This window comes from Dermacentor albipictus, chromosome 8, assembly GCF_038994185.2.
Source record: "Dermacentor albipictus isolate Rhodes 1998 colony chromosome 8, USDA_Dalb.pri_finalv2, whole genome shotgun sequence".
NCBI classification, from domain to species: domain Eukaryota; kingdom Metazoa; phylum Arthropoda; class Arachnida; order Ixodida; family Ixodidae; genus Dermacentor; species Dermacentor albipictus.
The window spans coordinates 52831045-52853700 of NC_091828.1; the positions used below are offsets into that span (position 1 = coordinate 52831045).

At 46.0% G+C, this 22656-nt stretch overlaps 2 protein-coding genes across 14 annotated transcripts in view; both read right to left on the reverse strand.

The window, feature by feature from the left end:
- LOC139048781 (oocyte zinc finger protein XlCOF6-like) overlaps nucleotides 1-22056 on the reverse strand; it is an 80047-nt gene extending 57991 nt beyond the window's left edge. For 2 of the 13 annotated variants that reach the window (XR_011507904.1, XM_070523394.1), the window contains exons 1-3: nucleotides 21937-22056; nucleotides 21337-21443; nucleotides 2015-2087 (exon numbers count right to left, since the gene is read on the reverse strand). Coding sequence is in view for 5 of the 13 variants with exons in the window: in XM_070523390.1 (XP_070379491.1) it covers nucleotides 2015-2087; nucleotides 4699-4800 (175 nt within the window). In the remaining 8 variants the exon portion in view is untranslated. The other 11 variants (XM_070523390.1, XM_070523391.1, XM_070523399.1 and 8 more) reach the window with 11 other exon arrangements.
- On the reverse strand, nucleotides 14575-19387 carry LOC139048780 (uncharacterized). The gene is made up of 2 exons (XM_070523389.1): nucleotides 18857-19387; nucleotides 14575-17735 (listed from the first exon to the last, which is right to left on the reverse strand). The coding sequence occupies exons 1-2, from the start codon at nucleotides 18876-18878 to the stop codon at nucleotides 15484-15486; spliced, it is 2274 nt and encodes a 757-aa protein (XP_070379490.1). The 5' UTR covers nucleotides 18879-19387; the 3' UTR covers nucleotides 14575-15483.
- Nucleotides 22057-22656: the final 600 nt, after the last annotated feature.

Consider the following 22656-nt stretch of genomic DNA (forward strand, 5'->3'; position numbering starts at 1 on the left):
CTGATTAGCTGCCGTCGGAATTCGTCCCATGTCGATAAGGCCGCCTTATGGTTCTCAAACCATGTCCGCGCATAGTCTTCAAGGGCAAAGTAGGCATTGCGTAGCTTGCGCTCTGGAGTCCAGCCGTTGAATTCTGCGACACGCTTAAAGTGATCGAGCCAGTCCTCAACATCCTCGAAGGTGTCCCCATGGAAGGATGTGGGGATTCGCGGCGGGTTAAGGATGACCTCGGTCGGTGCCGTTGAGGAGGAAGAAGACGGAACAGATGTACTCATCCTTCTGACTCTATTCGGTAGAGGCTCATGTTCAGGTAGCAGTCCTTGATGTCGACGGCTTGTCTGTACGTGAACAGGAGTCAGCTCGACCGGACTTCATACTGGGCTTGTCGGCGGCGTTCGATCTGGGAGTGGTAGCATGTACCCAGCATCTCCACCAGAAAAAATGTAACGTAGATTGAAGACGGGAGTTTTACAAAATAGATGTTTCTCTTTAATGGCAGGCCAGGAGAAGAGCATGCAGCTTACGCACTTCATTGTCTTTCATGGCGCCGACCTTTGCGCATGCCGTCCTGTGGTGCGGGAGCCCCACAGCTTTGTGTAAATATGTTTCGGCAAGGTGCTATGTTGTCATATGAATAGATCAGCTTGCACGTCAACGAAGGTGACACTGAGTGTAAACAGCCGAAAGCGCCATGCGGCCTCTCATTAGATCAGAGTTAGTTGGCAGCACAATCACTGGCTCATCAATGCGAAAGCCCAGTTCACCTTAAAGCACCTGACAAACTATTTTCTCTTCAGTAAGTTTAGAACAGAAATAGATCTCGTTGTCAGCATCGATGAACTGCTCCAGCGTGATTTCTGTACGTAAATGCTCGATGAGGTCAGTAGATGAAGGGGAGTGATCAGGATCGCTAGAGATGCAATCACAGCATGACGACGGCATTTCATGTTGGATCATAAAACCCACGATGCTCCTGATTGCATTTTCGGTCACAGCCTTCACTGGTTTGAAAGTATGTCGACTGCAGAGATCAAGTCAATGTTGTAGCTCTTATTACTGTCCTTGCACAGTGCCATGTGACTAAGCATGCGTGACAAATGGAGCTGCTTGAGAGTCCGGATAATCCCTTGGTCCATCTTCCTCAAGTTTTGGGTGGGTACCTTGGATGACATTCTCCTGTTGGGATCCAGAAGATTTCTCAGAGGCTTCCAAAATCTTCACCTTGTTTATGTAGACTGATATTGTGTGCTTCGAGAGTTCCAATTCTCTTGCGACATCCGATTGCGACAGGTTACTCAGCACTTTCCTGATAATGGTGGCATTCTTTTCCATCGTCAATGTGCAATGACTTCCTGGCTTCAAAGCCTTTGTCGAGTTGGCAGCGAACGACAACGGCAGCGTCGGCGCCATTGTTAACTGGCTACGAAACGACAGAAGGCTGTCGGTTGTTGAAACGACTAAGCCTAGCATCGTGGTATGCAGCTGAAGCGAAACCCAATGCACACAAGAAGCGTTACAAACACTGCCACCGACCATATGCGGCTGACGAGTGCCAATAGAAATGACAGCGCAAAGGTTTGTGGGGGAGTGCAGCAAGCGCTGCCTACTATAGAGGCTGTACCGGAAATGGGAGCTCTGAAATGGCATGCGAGATGTATGCAACACTTGATTTAGCCTGCAGGAGAACCAAATGGCAGCAAGGTTGTTTGCATTTTCGGTAGATTTTGACTTGCAATTGTGAGACAAAGTTCAAGAAATCAAACGAGAGGAGTTTGAAACATGCAAAATTTTGGTCGTTGTTACACAATAGTTCTATGGAGCACATGCCAGTACCATGGCAGAATCAACATATTCCGGCAGGCCTACAAAACTGGGCATCCCAAAAAAAAATCGGTCGGCGATTGTATCATTACTATGGTGTAAAAAAGAACATTCCAATTTCACTTTTTTGCAAGTAAATATTTTGTAAACCATTTTGCAAATCTTATGCTGTAACCACATGCACCCAACTTACCAAGGAGAGCTTGCGATTTGGCCAGGTGTAGCAAGATACCTATGGCACAATCTTCCTGTCTTTGCCATGTGCACTGCGAAACAAAATAAACGTTCCTAGTTTGTAGTAGTCAAAACGTGGATACAGTGTCATTGTTTATGATGTTACGGTGGCAAACACGCCAACTTTGCAAACTTTCTGCAAAGGCTTGTTAATACATCTCAGGGTGGAGAAATAACATGTCAGGGCTCAACTTTATAAATGCATTTGAAAACAAAGTGATAAAAAAGGTGTATTCATACATCAGTACTGTGGCAGTGCATTCTGTGCACAAAAGTAAAACAGTGCAAATGTAGATTTTCACAGGAAGCTTTGTTGTGCAATGGCTACCCTGTTGACAGTGAACTTGAAGACATTGAGGTGAATTTTATTTATAGCACCATGCCCAAGTTCTCTCGATGACGGCTGATTCAATTCACGGCAAAGGCAATTGAATTGCTCTCTAGTGTCTTGTTTCACAAAGGGCTTGACTTTTCGCACCAGCAAAGCTGGATGAGCCTGTAGCACATTGCATTCCAGTCTGCAAGCACCCTGCAAAAAACGTGAAGGTGTTATGGACAGGAAGGCATCAAAATGAGTGTCTGGCCAGCAGTCACCTCAAGAAGCCTGTAGGTTGACTGAAGTGATCACTGGCATGCACATCAGGTGCCCAGTGCATGTTGCTCATTGCCTGATGACAGTGTTGTGTGCGCCTAGTCCTGCTTAGTCATCACCGATTATGTGCTGTGGGATGCTACGACTCAAAGCTGCCCCAGGAAAAAAATCCTGACAGTTCCTGTGCAGTTTTCGCCTCCCTCAATGAATGCACATATAGCTAAAACAAAGTAATTTTTATATTTCACTGCATTAAAGATTTTAAAGACTGTTAAAGACTGCATTAAAGACTGTTTGAATTTTAATCAACTAAAACCCAGGGGTCTACTTACATTTTGCATTGATATATATCCATGTTCTTACACTAATGTATGTAAGAACATGGATATCTTGTATGTTTTCGACTGGGAAATAACCCACTTACTACAATATTCCCATGCCGCATTATCGGTTATAACGATGAAGTCTGGCTACTGGGTGTCCATGCCAAAAGGTAATGGAATGCGAAATCTTTGAAAAAAAAAAGAAAAGGTGAAATGCGAGCAGCTGCATGATCGCCCGCTACCCCGACTGCCTCCGTACGCTTCTCTAGTGCATAAAGCCCGCCTTTTTGAAACAGCAGTTAATGGTGAAAACGGGGTCCCTAACACTTTTTCCATTGATAGGCATGGCCGCTGGGTCCAACCTTCACGATCACAGAACTACCAGTTTTCAGAATCATCAATATTGCTACGGACTAGTAGTTACGATAAAGAAGAGGCCAGCAGTGTGAAGATGACGACAATAATTAACTACTAGTATGGGCTGTTGTCTTTTGGCAAAGTGCAGCGTATTCATTTTGTAAATAAACTTGTATGTAGCTTTTTGTCTGTGACTTCCCACGTAACATATTTGGTGAAGGTAGACATGTCCTGTCCTCGTCATGGGGCTCGCAGTGGATGGTACATCGAGCCTTCTGTCATGGCTCCCGGAGACAACAGCTCGACTCAACCGGCTCTGACACCGGCTGCTACTCCGACGAGCCACATCGCACTCTCCACTCCACGTGATCCTGGCGTATTCTTGGAGAAAGATGGGGAAGACGTTGATGACTGGATCAGCCTGCACCAACGCGTCAGCACCACTAACCAGTGCGACTAAACTGTTATGCTTGCCAACGTAGCATTTTACCCCGGTGGGTTGCACAGCTCAAGTATGGCTTAGGACACACGCAGATGACCTCACCAGTTGAGATACACTTAAACAAAAGCTGCTGCAGAACTTGTTTGGCAACCCTTACGGTCACCATCTTGCTGCTGTTGTTCCTGACGATCGATCAGAACAAAGGATGATTCACCTGAAGACATGCGGCAATCACAGGTGCTGATCCCACCTCATTGTTCACTCAAGGAAGCTGAATCAGCATCACGAGTCTTACGGACAGGTAGTCACGTTCCAGATCTTTGGCTTTCGAGCACCCAGAAATGACAGCTCGCTTCAAGTTAACAATGGCACCCTCTCCTGACCATCACGCAGAGGTCACCGATTGATGAGAGGGTCATTGTCGAGAACTACCGGGAAAGGCATCAATGGCCGGTTCAGTTTGCGATGTGGAAGCCGCCTCGTATTGTGCAACGTTGGGAGCGGGAGGTGGTGAATGGTAAGGCATTTGTGATTGTCCTGTGAAATCCCTTGATGAGGGAAAGAGGGAAATAAACGGCATAAAAAGTGGACGGGGACGGATGTGAGAAGGAAGAAGCTCGGACATACACACTCTAGCATGAAGTGTGCTCTTAAGGTTAAGAGCCGTGTGTATAAAACTCAACCATGTACTTATGAATATAAAACCTTTTCTTGTTCTCGTAACTGTCACTCGGAACCCTTCTTTCTGCCGGCACCTGGCACGGCACCATACATGGAACCGACTTCATAATACAGGCAGGCAGCTTATGAGATCGATTGGCATTGGCTACATTGGTGTGGTGAGTGCTACATGTTTCCTTCTCTTTTCGCCAGACCCATAGCGCAGGCAATCCATAACAGTGTTTGGTGTTAGTTATTTTATTACATACACCAAGAATATAGTGTCTCGTGGGCTGATTGCTAGTGGGGAAGAAACACAGGGTGCTTTGTGAGCATGGAGAAGTTGCGTCCAAGAACTCCTTGAAAGTCATGAGCAGATGAACATTTCAGTTGGCCCTGCGAAAGGCAAAAGGTAGCAATTAGAGCTTCTGCAGAATGAGGAGAGGAGTTGGGAGGAGGCTGGTGAGGCAAGAAAAATTGCTTTGTAAAAAAGAGAGCACGAAGAACAAGAAATTCTGCAGTCTCCTAATAGTGACAAGGATGGACTAGCTATTCCCTGATGTTTGCTCTTCATGTCACCAGAACTCTTGCTAGTACAAGTAAGCAGATGCTAGGAAAGTATGTTTGTGTTTTCTGGTGGGGATTGATTTGCAAATTCACCTTCCTTAAACAGCAAACTTCAGTTTTAAGGAAGGGTGAATTTTGAAGGCTAAGTAATTCGCCATGGAGAAATTCAAAGCGCAGGACCTCCTTCTAATTTGCAAAGAGTTGGGCATTCTCGCCAGCTCCGCAACAACACAAGAAGCAGTTCTCGACGTCACGAACGCAGAAGATGCGACGGTCCAGGAAGCTGAAGAGGCTTGGGAAACCATTGTTGAAAGAAAGCAAATGGCAGAGGAGTGCAAGAGGTGCAAGTGTGAAGCAGGAGAGAGGCGAAAGAGGTGCAAATGTGAAGAAGAAGAGGCGTGGGAGGCGTCAGCATGAAGAGGCAGAAAGGCGCAAGCGTGAAGCAGAGAGGTGCGAGCATGAAGAGGCAAAAAGATGCAAACTTGAAGCAGAAACACGCCAGAGGCATGTGCAGGAGGCAGCACAATGGCATGTTCTTGGAATGGAAGAGCTTGAGCAGGAAAGTCAGATACTTAGATGGCAAATAGCGAGATTCCTGCTCCATACTTTCAGGGAAGAAGAGGATATAGTTCATATCCTCGCCGGTTTTGAAAGAGTGTGTGACGTATTTTCCTTTTGTGGTCTCTCTTATGTGTTTGTGCTGTAAGTTTAAGTTCAGAATTATGTACCAACTAGGCCCAAATGAAGTTTTACTGAGAAAGAGGGTGTCAGCCGGGACTTGTGGACCAAGATATTACCAGCACTAATCCTGTTCAGTATTGCTGTTTCATGAACTGCTTGTCTGAGGACAAAGTGTGAGACTACAATAGGGCTACGGATTTCTTTACACCCTTCTGTCTAGCATTTCAAACCGACTTCGAAGGGGAAAAAGAGAGAGCAGCAGAAGTCGCCAAGCATTACTGCACGCTCCGAAGTTTCCGAAGAAAGTCGTGACAATCAGAAACAAATGACAAAGCAGGATATGGTTCCCGGAAGCCAAAGGGTAACAAGTATTTCTGTAGGAATTTTAAACCGGAGACTTCAAATCCCCCCAGCACACATCAGGAGAAAGAGGGTGACACACCTAAAGTAGCAGAAGAAACGAAGATGCCCCCCGCTGATGGTGCACACACATTGGAGGCGCGGAAGATCATTGTGTATTACAACTGCGAAGGAAAAAACCACACAGCCAGAAGCTGTGATAAGCGGGTGGTATTTGTCATAATTCAGGACTCCGATAAGAGCATGCAGCCATATATGGGACAGCTTTCACTGAACAGCCAGGTGTGTATGGAGGCGGCAATATTGGCCAGCCTGCCAGAGCAAGTAACCTACTGATCATCGAATAGGCCAGAGCAAGCACAGACGAAACGAGGAGGACCCTTCTCCAATATGGGAGCTTTCAGGGCAAAAACATGGGAGGAGGCTCAGAGACTCATAAGCGCATTCCCTATTGCGCAGCAGTCAGAGGACCCTGAAATGATTCCTGAGGCAGCTGAGCACAGTGATGAGTCAAACATGCTGGTAGCTGGAAGCGAGGGGAAGGCAGTAGACAGCGGCGGTTTTTTCTGCGCAAGAAACAGAGGGTCCATTAGGCCAAGTGTGTACGGAGGCGGCAAGCTCGGCCAGCCTGCCAGGAAAAGTTGCCTATGGCTGTTTGCATACGTCAGAGCAGATGGTGAAGCAAAGGGACAGGCACAAGATGAGAAAGGCAGACAAGATAAGGAGCATGGAACCAAACATGTGAAGCGACAAGGCAACTGAGGCAAATGCACGAAGGTCAGGATCTGGCCGGAGACTGTGAAAAAGGCAAAGGACGGTAAATCCCCAGCTTAGGCGTTTCCAGAGATCGACGTGACGCACGTAGCAATAAGGAGAGCTTCATGAAGATTCAGACGTAGTAACAGTCACCTAAACGCACTGCAGCCGTCTCTTCATAAGCAGAGGGACAAAGGCAAGCATCCTGTAGGCTGCTACAAGAGCCAGTCATTCACGGGGGCAAAGAAAGGCAAATGCCTAGCACCTAAGGGAACAGTGTGTGTGTGGGTCTCTAAATGTAATCTTCTCTCAGTACTTGGAGGATGCTGTCCTAAAGTTGTAGCTACGAGGTGCGTCAGGCAAATTAGAGGCTTTTGCCTTCTTCAAGACTGCACCTTGCAAAAGCCGTGAAATGCACGTCCCTCTCGAGCTCGTCTGAAATCTGAAATCAGGCAGAAAGGTTTGCAAATTGTTTTGTTCTTTTGATTCGTGTTGTAAATAGCTTAGTTGAATGATGAATGCTTAAGAAGCATAAGGAATATCACAAAATTTTGTTAGGTGGTTAGCATTTTCGGCTCACGTTAGATCTCCAATTACAAAAGAAGAGTTTATGTCACAACACACGTAGAATTGCCAGCCAAACGGGGTTAGTGTTGCACACAGTTTGGAACATCCTTTCTGCCTGTGGTAGAAAGGATGACCCACATTCGCTGCCAAAGCTTGCGAGTGGTGGCACAGGGTAACACTCCAGAGGTTAGTTCTTGTAGTAACACATGAATGCCCAAGTATATGGATGGGGAAACTGCGTCGCAGTAGCTGAATGGATTAGAGCATTGCATGTGTAATGAAAAGACGTGGGATTGTTCCCCACCTGCGGCAAGTTGTTTTTTCATCCACTTTCATTGCCTTTAATTTATCATTTCTTTATTTCAACTAGTAAATAAAAGTTTTTTTTCCCACATGTTTCCTTGGTGTCTCTGTTTGTTGGCTTCTCAAGGTATGATTAACAAAGACTGGGCCCATCGCTTAACCCCCTTTCTTCTCATTCTTACATAATGAGGGTCTTGAATCCGACAACATTGATGCCTTCAGGTAGCACATGCAGGTTTATTGACCAGTTGCCTGCACCCTGAAAAATCATGTACTTACACTGCCTGCGGCAGAAAGGATGTTTGACATCCGCCGACAAGGCTTGAGAGTGTAGGTGCTGGCTAACACTCCCAAGGTTAATTCTCGTAGTAACACGTAAATACCCAAGAAAGTGGATGGGGAAACCATGCCGCAGTAGCTCAATTGGTTAGAGCATCGCACGCATAAAGCAAAGACGTGGGATCGTTCCCTACCTGTGGCAAGTTGTTTTTTCATCTACTTTCATTGCCATTATTTTTCTTTATGTCAATTAGTAAGTAAAGGAATTTACCCAATGTTTTCCTTGGTTTCCCTGTTTGTTGGCTTCTCATGATATGATTAATAAGAACTAGGCCCCTCAGTTAACCCCCTTTCTTCTCATTCATACAGTTTGGAAGCTCGCACGCAAGTTGCGCAAGTGGATAAGTTATGGTTTTGCGGGAGTTCGTAACGAGTCATAACGTCCAGGAGTGTTTTTAGGCACGTTTTGTAGATTGCGCACAAGAACTTCAATTTCTTCAACAATACTAAATTTTGAACGTTATAGGAGCTTTTGTCAAACAGAGGACATTGTTGGTCTGTTCTGCTCAGGGTATGGCAGACTTTCTTTAGTTAGTTTGAAAACTTCCATGAAAAAATTAGATAATCAAACACTCGAGAAAGGAAAGCGTCAGTGAAGATAAAAGGCCTCAGTGTAATTGCGTGTAACTTGCTTTCGATAGTTTGCATGATATGTTGGAAGCTCTTTTTTTTACAGGTCAGAATTGGTGATTTATTCTAATCACGCTGCATCGTATTATCCATAGGTACGTCACATAAACATGGCCACCTGTTCGGGTAGAGCGTAGCCTTACAGTAGCACAATTTAAAAGTGAACTAGAAGAAAGGCAAAATAAATCAGGCCTTCTGAGCCAATTTCTAAGTGATAAGGCTTGTAGATGGTTTTCACTTTTGTTTATTTTGCAATTTGACATCATGTCATGATCATGTAGCTATCTGTTGCTAAGTGTTACAGATATCAATTATTCAAAGACAGTTCTCCCTTCGCCTTCCTGATCTGTGGAAGCTCTAATTCATGATTACTTTGCTTCATTACATAAACTCTGTCTATTTGCACGGAGACATAGTTGAAAGAGTCCTGGTACTTGTCCAGATTAATGTGAACCTTGTGTTTCAGGGTTTCCCTTCAGACAGGGGGTTGTCAGATTATTTCAACTTGTACAGTTTGGCGATGAGTGGCCTGCATGTGGCACTTGCGGCATTGTGCAGGGCTCACAAAGGTCGCTCCTTGGAGCTTGTAATCTTGCATCTATACAGTCAAGTCAGAGCCTACCTATTAAGATGCCTTTGGCCAGAAGATCTTAATTCTCGGAACCTGCATACCGATGGCTTGGAGGAATGCAAGCATCAAGCCAGCTGAGCTGCATCGAACAACTCAACGTCCTGATGCGCCGTCTGGTGGCAGGGGTGTTGTGCCTGACAATCCCTCAGAAAAAAAGATGCTTCACCGGCAGACATGTGGCTATCATGAGCGCTGATCATGTCTCATCGTTCACTCAAGGAAGCTCAATCAGCGTCGCCTGAGTCATACAACAGGCAGTCACGCTCCAGATCTTCAGTTTTTCGAGCACCCAGAAATGACAGCTCATTTCAAGATAACAATGTCACCCTCTCCTGAGCGTCACAAAGAGACCACTGATTGATGACAGGGTCATTGTCGAGAACTCACAGGGAAAGGCGTGATCCTTCTGCACCTACCTAAGTCCATACAGATGCCAGCAGCCCCCGGAATCAGTGCAGTACTGGCACAACGCCAGCACAGCAACGACCATATTACCACGTATGCCAGCAGACACCTCCCAACCTTCAAGCATAACCATTCCATCATTGAGCTCGAGTATCTGGCATTAGTTTGGGCAGTTGCAAAGCTATGCCTATAATTATATGGCCGACCCTTTTCAGTCATCACACACCAGCACGGACATTGCTGGTTGTGCTCACAGAAAGACCCTACAGGTCTACTTCCTCACTGGGCGTGACGCTGACAAGGATATTCGTATTGTGTCATTTACAAATCTGGCTGTCTCCACAAGAACACTGATTGCCTGTCTCGTTACCCGGTCAACGAGCCTGACAACACTGTCTGTAACACCGCCAATGGCATTTTCTCTGTGTCTGCCTTCCCTAACAACGCCGATGAGCAGTACTGAGACCTATCACTTCGAGCAATCATTGAGCATCTGCACTCTTCACCTTCACTCTACATGCCTCTCTTCACCAATATGTCCTCCAGGTTGGCATTCTCTAACGAAGGAACTTCTCCCATGGCGGGTCTGATTATATCTTCTTCTTGTGCCCAAACTTCTACAACGCACTCTGCGCTTTGAGTTCTATGATGAATCTACTGCAGGACACCTTGGGGTATCTCTCAGGTACAACCCCATCCGCCGCCGCTGATGCTGGTCTGGTGTCGCTCACTCCATCCGATAACATGTTGCTGCCTGTGATTTCTGCCAGCACCAGAAAGAGCCTCAGGCGCTACATGCTGATCACAGTCCCTGCAGAACAATTCTTCCATGCTAGATGAGAGCTCCTCAGCCCTTTTACCACGCCATCCACTAGCAACAAATGGGTAGCCGTTGAAACTGATTACGCCACCTGCTACGGATGGTGCCAATCACATGGGCTCTTCTGACCAGTTGGGCCACTGACGTTGCACTTTTTCTTCTATGACATTACCTTGCTCCACGGCGCCCCGTGACAGATTTTTACTGATAGTGGTCACAACTTTTTGTCGACAGTTATCACCGTCATTGTGCGTTCCTGCTCCACACAACACAAGCTGACCACCTCACATCATCCTCAAACCAACAAACCGACGAAGTGGTTAAACCGTACCCTCACAGATATGCTGTCCATGTACGTTTTGAAAGGCTGCTATGCTTGGGACGTTGCCCTTCCTTACATTACATTTGCCTATAATTCTTCTCGGCATGACGCCGAGAAGCCACAATGCCACAATTTCTCTATTTATTGTAGGGTCGCAAACCAACCTTGCCCCCTGGATACTGCATTTCTTTCTGAACCTCATCGACAGGCGCGTATGCGCAGTGCCATCGCCTTGGCCTACCAAGCTTGCCAACTTGCCCGTGGTCGACTGACGGCATCGCAAGCCACTCAGCAGCAACTCTACAATGCCTGCCACTGTAACAGACAATTTTTCCTTGGTGTGCACATGTTCCTGTGGTAACCCTCTCGTCATGCTGGACTTTCAGGGAAGCTCCTTTCCTGATAGACAAGGTCCTACCGCATGCTCCACCAGGTGACACCAGTGATCTACGAAATTGCTCCCGTCAGCTCAATGTCACCCTCTACTAGGTCATCCAGTGATGTTGTGCATGTCAGTAGGCTCAAGGCCTACTACAGTGCTTCCGAGCCAGGCCTTTAGTTGCACCGGGTTGGCACTTTTACCGACAAGGGTAGTGCTATGGACCAGTAGTTACGATGCAGAAGAGGCCAGTGGTGTGAAGACGAAGATTAAAGGCTAGCTCGGGCTGTTGCCTTTGGTGAAGTGCAGCGTATTCATTTTGTAAATATACGTGCATATAGCTTCTTGTCTGCATTTTCTTGTGTAACAATATCATTGAATGCGAGCTCATACTTCTTCCAGTCTTCCAAACTTGCAGCTTCGTGTCAAGCAACACGGTGTTGTGCTCTGTCAGCACCACGGGGTAAGACATTTCGGAGGTGAAACTCCTGTCAGCGCAAGCGAGCGCAGGCGACCAGATAAGGTGACAATTGTTGCATGCGCCAACGGGACCATATGCAGTGGCGGCGCCATGCGGCACGTCGTAGAAGCCACAGCGAAAAAAAAATATGCAGCGCGCGCGCATGCGGCTTTGGTGCGCTGTTTGGCCACTTCTTCCGTGCCAGGCGTGCGCAGCTGAACGGGAGCAACACGCTCGGCTGGTTGCCCTGGCAACCGAAACGGTGGTAATTTCTATCCAGGGCGCCAGCACGAAAATGGTTCCGCGGGCTTGTGACCTTTTCTGGTCGCCCTAAACAGCGGAGTTTCCACTCCTAAATGTTTCTTGCTCCGTGGTCAGCACTATCATTTACAAACTAGGCTGTCTGCTGCTTTGGGCTGCTTCTACAGCAAATGTTCCACATTGTTTCTGCGCTTACCTAGAGAGAGAAATGGCAGAAAGGGGAGTGCCAAGGGGCCACTTCACCTTTCACTTATAGCCCTTTTTTCTTTCATTCTCTCTATCTCTCTCCGGATCCGTATGAAGTACCATTATGAGTGGTGCAGATGCACTGCAGCTGGCGCCTCTTGCGCCAAGCTGCGATGCCCTCCGTGGCTTTGCGAGATGCACTGCGCGGAAATGGTGGCACATTCGAAGTCTAATAGGTAACCTTTCCACCCTGTCTTAACACTTCGTTTAAAGGGAACTTAGCAATGCAAATGTCAAGCACAGTCTAAAAACACCATCCAGAAGACATAACTGATGGTTGTGTCTAACATGCTATGATAACATGTCGTTATATATGGATTCTTAAAGCTAATCTTTCCTTGCATGTTCGTTCAAATTTTTTTACTGCTGCTACTGCCTTACAAGTCGCATCAGGCAGTGGATGAAAGTGTGCATGTACATGGCAGGAGTGAGGTGGAGAGGAAAGGTGATGCAAGAGGCTCGTTTCATTTTTTTCCATCCTGCTGCATTTGCCAAGGACCCTCAGGGTAATCACCAGATAAGCCTCTTGACAGCTGTAGTTATCCGTGAGCCCCCCCCAAAATCATTGCAGAAACTGCAGCGCTTTTTAATCTTCTATTACCGTGCTAGTCTCGAGGGGAGATAATACAGAATGCAGAGGATGGGTAGAACCTACGCAGTTGTGAAATGAGTGAACAGCCTTGCCCCTCCCAGTTTCCATACAGAGTGGGGAGAGGAAGGTGGGAGAGGGAAAAGGTGACATAAGAAAAAAAAAAAGACAGCACATGCTCGCAAACTAAAGGTGCAATACATCAAATTTCTGCTATATCTGAAATATAGACAACACGCAAATTTGCCAAGTGGACAACTGGCGTGGGGTGCATACACGCCAAGCTTCATTACATCACCGTAGGGTCTAGGCGACAAAACAGAAGAAGCAGCATGTGAAATCGACCCTTCTGTGCTCGCAGCGGTAGCTTTGCGGCTATAGTCAAGGTCGCAGGTTCAATCCTGACTGCAGCAGCCGCATTTCGACCAGAGTGAAATGCAAAAACGCTTCTGCATTTAGATATAAGTGCACGTTAAAGAGACGCTGAAAGAATTTTGACAATATTGTAGAAATGTACTGAGTTGTTAGAGTTGGCACTTGTGATAATTAGGTGACAAAAAGCGGGTAATTTATTATAAGGTTTTAAAAGCGTACTATCACGCTCAGTATAATCTACAACACGCGACGCTTCGCCATGCGCTTTTGTGTTGTAGCTCATTCTGAGCGTGATTGTACATCACTACCAATCGCAGCACGCCACTCCTCCGAGTTTTCAACCTCCCCTGGCCAAGTGACTTGAGGTGACCACATGACCTCAGTAGGGCGAGCTGTCCGATTCGCTGCTCAGGGCGCATTATCGATACTTTTCCCAACTTTACGGTGAACAAATGTGGTTTGTAATAGTTGAAATGTAAGTTAAGTTGTTCCTACAAAAAAGAAAGTACCAGAAAGAGAATGCACAAGGACAATTTATCGCTACACTCAAGCACTTCTAGCATACAATAAATGTTGTCTGCTTGTGTTATAACATGCCCCATTACGACATGAGCTGCGCAGTCGTTATTGGTCTCTATCTGTGTTTCCGCAAGCAATACAGATTGCCCTTGGACTGTGGGCTGCAAACCTAGCGATTGGCAACATGTCAAGCTGCAATATCATGTTCCTCGGCAAGGCAAACATGTGAGCAAAGTGGCTGCAGCGCTCGTCAGTATCCAATCGGCACCAGGATCTGCGCATTTGCAGCCGTCACACCACACTGAAGGATTACCATATACCACAACAGTGTCTCGCATGTGCGACATTTCAAGTAAACCCAAGCACAAGCGGACTGGGCCTGGGTATTTTATGGGATGAGTGGAAGCGCAAATGTGAACGCCCTGCATGGTGCAGCCACTTGGTGGCAGAGTGCTCAACCACAGAACTAATATAGCAGTAACCAAGTGCATTGTATTTTCCTGCCGGTGTAAATTCTTGGTAGGAACTTAGCCATGAACATGTCTTTCTAAATGTTTAAAATTGTTAGGCTTGGTTACAACTACAGTGATGATACTGGCCTTGGCCATTTCGGAGCAGCTTTCGGAGCAGGCAAAAATGCTTTTCGGAGCAGTAAAGCTGGCTTTCGGAGCAGGCAAAAACGCCTTTTGGAGCAGTAAAATGGGGCTTTCGGAGCAGGCAAAATTGCTTTTCGGAGCAGTAAAACGAGCGTTCGAAGCGGGTGTCTGTTGAAACAATTGCAAAACATATGTGCAGCTTTCACAGCAAGCAATAGGAAAGCAAGAAATGCCGAGTGGTATTCTATCATAGCCAAAATATAACAAACGCCACCTATTTTAATTATTAATACCACCAGTTAGTCTAGCTTTAACTAAAGTTTTCAGACAAACAATGTGTAAATATACAATTATTGCACTTTATTATAAAATGTCTTAAGGCAACAAGACTATCACAGCAGCTTGGGCAAATATTTGCACGTACTTGTACAGGAAAGATCACAAGAACAGATCCTCATGATTAAATATCACAACAGTGGCCTTTCACAAAGGAAATAGAATACACTCACATGGGTGAGGCAATGTGACTGATAAAGCTGTCATGAAACAAAGAAATGAATATATGCTCATGGGACTAGCACGACTTGTGAACAAACGTTTTACAGAAAGGAATACTCAAAATAGTGAGGCAACGTGACTAAAGAACAATCCTCGTACGAGACAAACCAAGGAATACAATTATCCTAGTGAGGCAACATTACTAGCAAGCAAACCTTGTTGATAATAAAGCAAGGAACCCAGTAATGAGGGGCAGCATGACTAGAGAACAACCTTTTTACAAAACTAAGCAATACACTCAGCCAAGTGGGCAGCATGACTAGAGAACAAGCCTTTTACAAAACATACCAGAGAATACACTCACTTCAGTGAAACAACAGGACTAGTTAACTGTGTGTATAGCAATAAGTGAAGCAGCTTGACTAGCGAAAAAACCTTTAACAAAAAAAGAAAAAAATTGCACAGAATACACTCACTTGAGTGAAACTGCATGACTAACTGTGCGGACCTAAACATACCACGGCGGGAACAATAGTACCTTGACAGAGAACTCCATTGATGAAAACATATCTTCTAAGTTTAAGCAAGCATTATGAATATACAGAAGCACAACAATAAATATGAAGAAAATTCTGGTTGTGCGCTCTAATAAACTGCCAACTAAAAAGTCCAATGAAGAAAATTCGCACAAGTTTCAACATCAGTCAGGCTTGTGTCCACAAAACTACTGTGAAACCCCGGAAAAGTACTTCACGTGCGTGCAGCCACTTTTCTCCTTTTACTATCAGCCATCTTTTGAAGGGACACTGCAAGTCGAGATTTGCCCTCAGCCAGAAGAGAATTGCCACTTTCAATGTCAGCAAAGTCCTTTGACTTGAGGCCACGGCTAATTAAAAGTTCAGCATTTGTTAGCATCTTCCTTGCGGTTTCTACTTCCTTTTGAAGGTCTGCTTGATCACCGCTGCTCGAGCCTGCCTCATCTGCCTTGCGTTGCCGCTTCGCTGACTGCTCTTCCTCAGAAGCAATGCGTTCAGAGTACAGTTTCTTTGCGTTTCGCACAACTCTAACAACCTCAGGCGTAATGCTGAAACGGCAGGGGTCACTATCGAAACGCTTGCCATAGGACACAATATGACGTATCCCATTGATGCTCTCTACCGTTAGCCGCGCCCTGTCATGAAGAAGTCTACGATTCTCACTAAAACCCCTTTCGACATCTGCATTTCCATGGGGAATGCTCAGCAAAGCCTTTACCACTTTATTAAGTAGTGGATACTTGTGCGAGCCATCACTCTTTTTTAAGTCAAAGATGACCTGCCAATATTTGTCAACCCTTGGAGCACTTTCAACTGTCTCCAGTTGAAAAACTGTATACTCATCCATCAGGGTTGAGATTTCGCTTGGCTGTATCACCTGAGGCAGCTTTGCAGCTAAGCACCTCATTTCAGCTTCTGATGACTCCTCCTCCCTGGCCTTAGGAGAAAGGCAACGTAGGCTCCGCAGTGCCATGTTCTCAAAGGGCAGTCGTGATAGCAGATGTTCTGTGGCTTTTAAATAGAAACTTCGGGCACCCAACCGAAAAGCCTTTTTCTCGGCTGGTTCCCACTGGGACATAGCTGCTTCTGTGTCTCCACCAACTTCCACAACAGCCTTCCACATTGCAGAACAATGAACATCCAAATGTGGCAAGTCCTTGCCGTTAACTGTACGGTAAGCTTCGGTTTTCATAAAGCGACCAAGCAGCTTCTGAACGAGAAACACCATCTCTTCATAGAGTCGATGCACCAGTGGTTCACTTCCCTGTAGCAGTGATAGGAATGAAACAAAAATTTCAGAAACGTTCCTAATGAAGAGGAGCTTGGCATAGAAGGTCTTGTCAGAGAACACCTTCCTCAGTCGTTCACGCAACTGGCCTCCTGTGCGACGGGATGTGTCTGACAGCAGGACTTTCTTCACAGCAGGATACTGCTCTATCAAGCGATCAACAGCAGGCCCCAAAGTGAGCCACCTTGAGCTCACATGGCGCAAAAATACAGTTTCAGGAAGACCAAGTGTCACTTGTTCCGCTTTCATTGCTGCGCTCTGCACAGCTGAATTCTTAAAAAAGTAATAAACATCTATCACAACCCCTTCGATGTCCGACCCAAAGGCATTCAATCCTCGAGCAAACGAGTTGTGCACTTTGTGCAGGCAGCACTCTCCTAAGTCGATGATATTCGGGTAAGCCTCTTGCATTTTCTTTTTCAAGCTTTTCATTACATTTGGACCATCGGTAAAAAAGCAAATGAAGTTCTTCTGCGGAAGGTCCATCATTGCTTTCTGGATCTCACCTGCCAAAATTTCTGCTGTTGCGGAACCCAGCCGGTACGACTGCAGGTGCTCCACTACTACCTGCTGCGCTTTGTCAGAGAAATATCTAACCACCACATCAAGCTGCTGGCACCTTTGCTCTGGAATAGGGGTTTCATCTATAGCAATAGAATAAAACACGTCTGCCTTGTTGAGCTCGTCGACCACAAGCTTCTTGAAGTATGAACCCAGGCCGTCAGAAACAATGTAAGAAGTTTTGGACCTCTTGCAGGAAAATTTCTTGGCTATTTCTGAATCCGGGAACATTTTTGGATACAAGTCAGTTGCTGTGTCCGCCCACGAATACGGAATGCCCTTTAGTGTCATACCAAGGACAAAAAGTGTCTCTGCGTGTGTCACTTGGTCATTCAGTGGAATGTTTCGTTGGCTTGTTAATTCCAGAGTTGACTGAGTAGTCTTCGGTCTTTGTACGACACCTGAAGTGTCTCGGTGCTGATTGGCAGAGTCAATGTGGCGCTTTGTGGCGGCATGCCGCCTTATAGCCGTTACGCCGTGCTGCCTGCAGTTAATGCTGCTGTCGCACAAAACACAAAAGCCAGTTGCTTCGTTTGCTTGACGGCACCACAGTGATATTTTGTCACCATTTTGGTCAGTCTCGAGAAGAATGTCCTGATTGAACTTGGTGGAGCGGCCTGCACAAAAAAAAAAGCAATTTCTCATTTCTACTAAATAATGCAATTTACGCTATGCTAAAAGAAAATAAGGTTAAATTGCTCATTACCGATATTTTAGCATTACACGATATACCAGAAATAAAACTAATTCTTTCACATGCGCAAATGTTTATCAAGATCGCTTCATCTCTTAGTTTAGCACTTCAACCTTTGTCCTGTATTAGAACAGAGCCTACAAGTCCAAATTCAACCTGGCAGAAAAACAACGGCGGCCCGCCGAGACGCTAGACAAAACATCGTGCCCTTTGGATTCCCTTTCTGTTCAACTCTTTCTGCCCCCGTGAACAGCTTGCATTATCATTGCTGCGAGCGGCCACGATACGTTAGCTGTCATGCAAGTTCGGGCATAGCAAGCATGCCAGTTCCATAGTCCTGACTGAAATAGCTCACGCAAACAGCTAAAATTATAAGTTCTAAAGCATAACGCAGGCATGTTTCAGTCAAATAAAAAGGTAGAAACTCAACTCCGTGCACTAGACATTACAGCAAGTTAACGCGGCATCTTCAGTAGCTGTATGTATGCGAGCAACGACGCGACGAGAATTGGTGATCGCAGCGCGGCTGAAACCACCCAGGGCGACGTCGCCGAGAGAAAACAGCGACTAGAGTTTCACTAAGCTAAGCAACGTTTTTTCTGGATGCCTTAATATGTAGCTAGAAGAACGGCGCGGAATTAAAACGTTAAAGATACGAAATTTTTTTTTTATTGGCCAACGCGACTGGTCGCTTGACTGAACCTTCCCTCCGTCCGTGAAATATTGAACCTGAGGAGCTTTCGGCAGACAAGCCGCTTTTTTTTTTAACGAGCGCGCGCCTCCCCACACGCGACCCAAACTTATCGCTAGTCCCCGTCGCGCAGCCGTCATCACGCCTGAAATCGCGCCAACGTGGTTCAGCCGAGGCAGAAGAAGCGCGTGCGGTGAACGCCAATCGCTCCTGAACAGCAGACCGCCATGTTTGCCGCTTTGTTGCCTACGCTGTTGGCACATATTTTTTGACATATAGAACAGCAGCAGACAACGTGCTGGCTATGCCTCTGCAAACTTAAGCAATACAAAATGCATGATAGATGCACCAACCTTTCAGCTTTGCAAGCGCCATAGCGTAGTTGACGGCCGACGGTGAGGGCTAGCACATCCTACTCAGGGCGACCGCACGACCGCATGCCGCAAAGACCATAGCAGCAACAGCAGCAGTTGACAGCAGCAACACCATCAGGCTTGGTTTGGCTCGGATTGCCGCGCGCGCCGCGAGTACGGTAGCTCAAGCGATGCCGCTGTCGATGGTGACATAAGCGGCACTCGATTAATTAGTTTCGTTTCTGGACCGGAGTACACCCTTCGGCGCAGGGTGGGCGCAGATTTACCATATTTTGCGGAAATGTAGCAGGATGTAGCAGTGTTCACGTTTCGGCGCAGTTCGGCGCAATTGGCGCAGCAGTATCATCACTGCAACTATATTAGCTCTTCGTTTCGCTGGTTAACCTCTGCACCACCAGTTCCTTGGACCACGTAGACCGATCAGGCCGTTCACATACGTCTAGGCTAAAACTCCTTCATTACAGCAATAGTAGTATGGGGAGGGGCTTTAGTTTAGGCCTCCACCCACCCGTCAAAGCATCCAGCTCACCTGTGGTTACCGGAATATCAGACACATTTGGTGCTGCTACAGAATGCTCACAACGTACACTGCTTCGATAGCTCGCGTTTGGAACCGACTGCCACGCAGCTGGTAGAGAGGTTGTAGAGGCTTCGCACACTGGCTCCAAGACAACCAGAAGTAGACAACACGACGTCCTATCATGAGGCAAAGCAAGTGGAGGTGGAGCTTAATCCCCATCACTCGGCAAATGAGTTTAGGAGAAAATGCATCGCTATGGAGGAGGGTAACTTGTAATTGTCTGTAGCTCTCTTAATATGAGATGCTTTACAGAAATTGTGGTACGAATGTTTACTGTACCCTACGCATCTACAAAACTTTTTTGAACCATTAAAAAAAAATTAAACTGTGTTTTTACGAGCCAACACCTAGATATGATTACAAGGCACACTGCAGTGTACAACTTCGAAAATATGGAACACCTGGGGTTCTTCAACATGCACCTAAAACATGGGTGTTTTCGAATTTCGATCCCATTAAAATGTGGCCAGGATTCAATCCCAGGACCTCATGTGCAGCAGCCCAACACCATAGCCACTAAGCAACCAGAGCGGGTCCTGAACCATTTCAGCAACCCCTTAAAAAACGCAAAGGTGTCAAAATCCGTAGTCTGCCACTATGGCGTGCTTCATAATCTGATTGTAGCGTTGACACATACAACCCCATAATTACATTTATGTTTAACACATCTGCCATGATACAATGTGCCATGAGAAGGAATGAGAATACTCGACCCTCTTGTAAGTCATGAACAATGACGTAGAACTCAAGAAATGGGTTCCTGTAGTAACGGAGCTGTGACAAAACTTTATCAAATGTGTGCAATGTTAGCAAGCAAGAGTGCAAGCCCTAAGCCCTCGTTGGTAAGATTGCTGTCCAATTAGAGCATGAACTTGTGAGAAGAAAATGTGCAGGGACCATAGATGATGACTATCAATGTAAGCGAATAGCCTAAAGGAATGTGAACAAACAAAAGAACAAGCAAATAAAAGAAGAAAGAGCGAACGAATGTTTTCCTTGCACAGTCCAACCACCAACCATTACACACCTCCAACTAACAACGAAAATGGTCGAAAGAGCCAAAGAAATTCACTTAAAAAGATTTCGTTGCAGCCACACGTCCATGTCAGAATGAAATGCAGAGTACACCACACTGCTACACATAAAGCCCAGAGCAAGTGGCAAAGTTTCAATAATATACCAGCATAAGGACGGTTGCCGATCACAATTCAGACAAACACCGCGACATCTAAGCATAACTGCAGCCTTGCAGAGCTATTTCTGATGCTGAAACAATTTAAGCGATTGTTTCGGCCGGCTGACATTTCCCATGTACAAGACCTGATCTATACTAACACTTTCGCCATTACTCACAAGCATCGCTTGTGGCGCAGCAACTGCATTGTACAGATAGACACAGTCTTATGACAATGAGTCAGACATTTAGGACGCAACTGCCAAGTGATAGTGCACCTGCCACAAAAGACCTTGAAAAGTAACTATATTCCCACAAAGAAATTACTCACAGCTGCGGACGTTCAGTTGCAGTTTGCAACACAATTATCTCTGTATGATTTATTGTCTCTGGGCAGCTGGGCACAAATTTTCTGGATTCTTCTATTGTTTCTTTTGCGATGACATCAGGCACGAGGGGCACCACAGTATCATAAGAGTTCTGACCTAGACAATTTTATATGCGCATTTAATACATTTTGGGAATTTCTAACAGGTAACTGTCCGGCCTTACTGGCCTAGATCTGAAAATGCCTTGCCACCTGTATAGCACAACAGTGATAGGGTGTCACGCATCACTCAAACGACATTTAATTCAATCTTCCTTTACCGGAACAGCTCAAGTAAGAGAAGCATCAGCATGCCTTGAGCAAGAGAATATACATACCAGATTCTAGACTGACCAACCAGCAGCAATCAGCGCTTGCAGCTAATTGTTGTCAACGGTGCAGAGTTAGGCTAGACCATGACGGGCCCAACTAACATCAGAAGAAGCTGTAACGACAGCAGTAGCACAGTAAAACAAATTAGACAAATGACGGTACAACCATCCTGGGATATGTGCCTTGAGCACTTCATTGCGTAACTGTTGCAAAGTGAAAAAATGTGCTCCTCGCGCAACAACGAAAAATGTTCTTGTAGCTGTAAACCCTCGAATGCGTAGCGTTCGTCCGGGTAGCGCGTTATAAATGTCCTAATAACAGCAGACAAAATTGAGGCAGACAGACTACCTGTGTCAAATACCGTATTTGTGTTACTACAATGTCGACCACGGATGCAAAGTTACGCGCAGGACATATTGTTACAAAGCGGGAGACGTCTATCGGCACTAAAGGACTGGATGGAGCGAGGCCGCTACAGCAAAAACAAAGTCCTGTTCACCCGCTCCTTTTCTTCTTTGTGTGTACAAGCGTGCGGCTACACTATAAACAAAGAAATCAACGGACGTAGGTATAATGAGCTGATTCGTGCACTCATCCATGTTTACCTTTGGATATGGTCGTAAGCGACAGCAGCAGGGAATTTTTCAATGACCTGCCCGCTCACCATGTGCATAAACGAGTTTACTACAAAACCTCCTAGTGGGAACTCTGGCGCTAGTGTCTACGGGAGCTGCAATGGGAGTGGTTGTATAGGTCATAGAGTAACTCTATGGTATAGGTGTTCTGGGGTTGTACCCACGACCTACTGGAACTCCAGACCTGCACAGATATCCCACTTCCTTGGGAGCAGCTTGCGCACACTTTCGTTCAACCGATGGCCGTTGGTGGCGCTTTTATAACCTGTTCGACTTTCGGCTTTTCGAACCTGTTCGAAACAATTTAGGTTTGAAATTTAGTGTTAGAAAATCAGGTGTTATTGTATTCAATGAAAACAGTGAACAGACAGTGGAGATACAGGGCCAAGAAATACCTCGGGTAACAGAATATAAATACCTTGGTATATGGATAAACGAAGGCAACGGATATATGGAAACACAGGAAAAAACCATAACAGTCAAGGGGAAGAGAAATGCAGCCATAATGAAGCACAGAGCGCTATGGGGATACAATAGGTACGAGGTCCTCCGAGGTATGTGGAAAGGGGTAATGGTTCCAGGACTTACTTTTGCAAATGCGGTTGTTTGCTTTAAATCAGGGGTACAATCAGGACTCGACGGGAACCAAAGGTCAGTGGGTCGCCTCGCATTGGGCGCTCACGGGAAGAC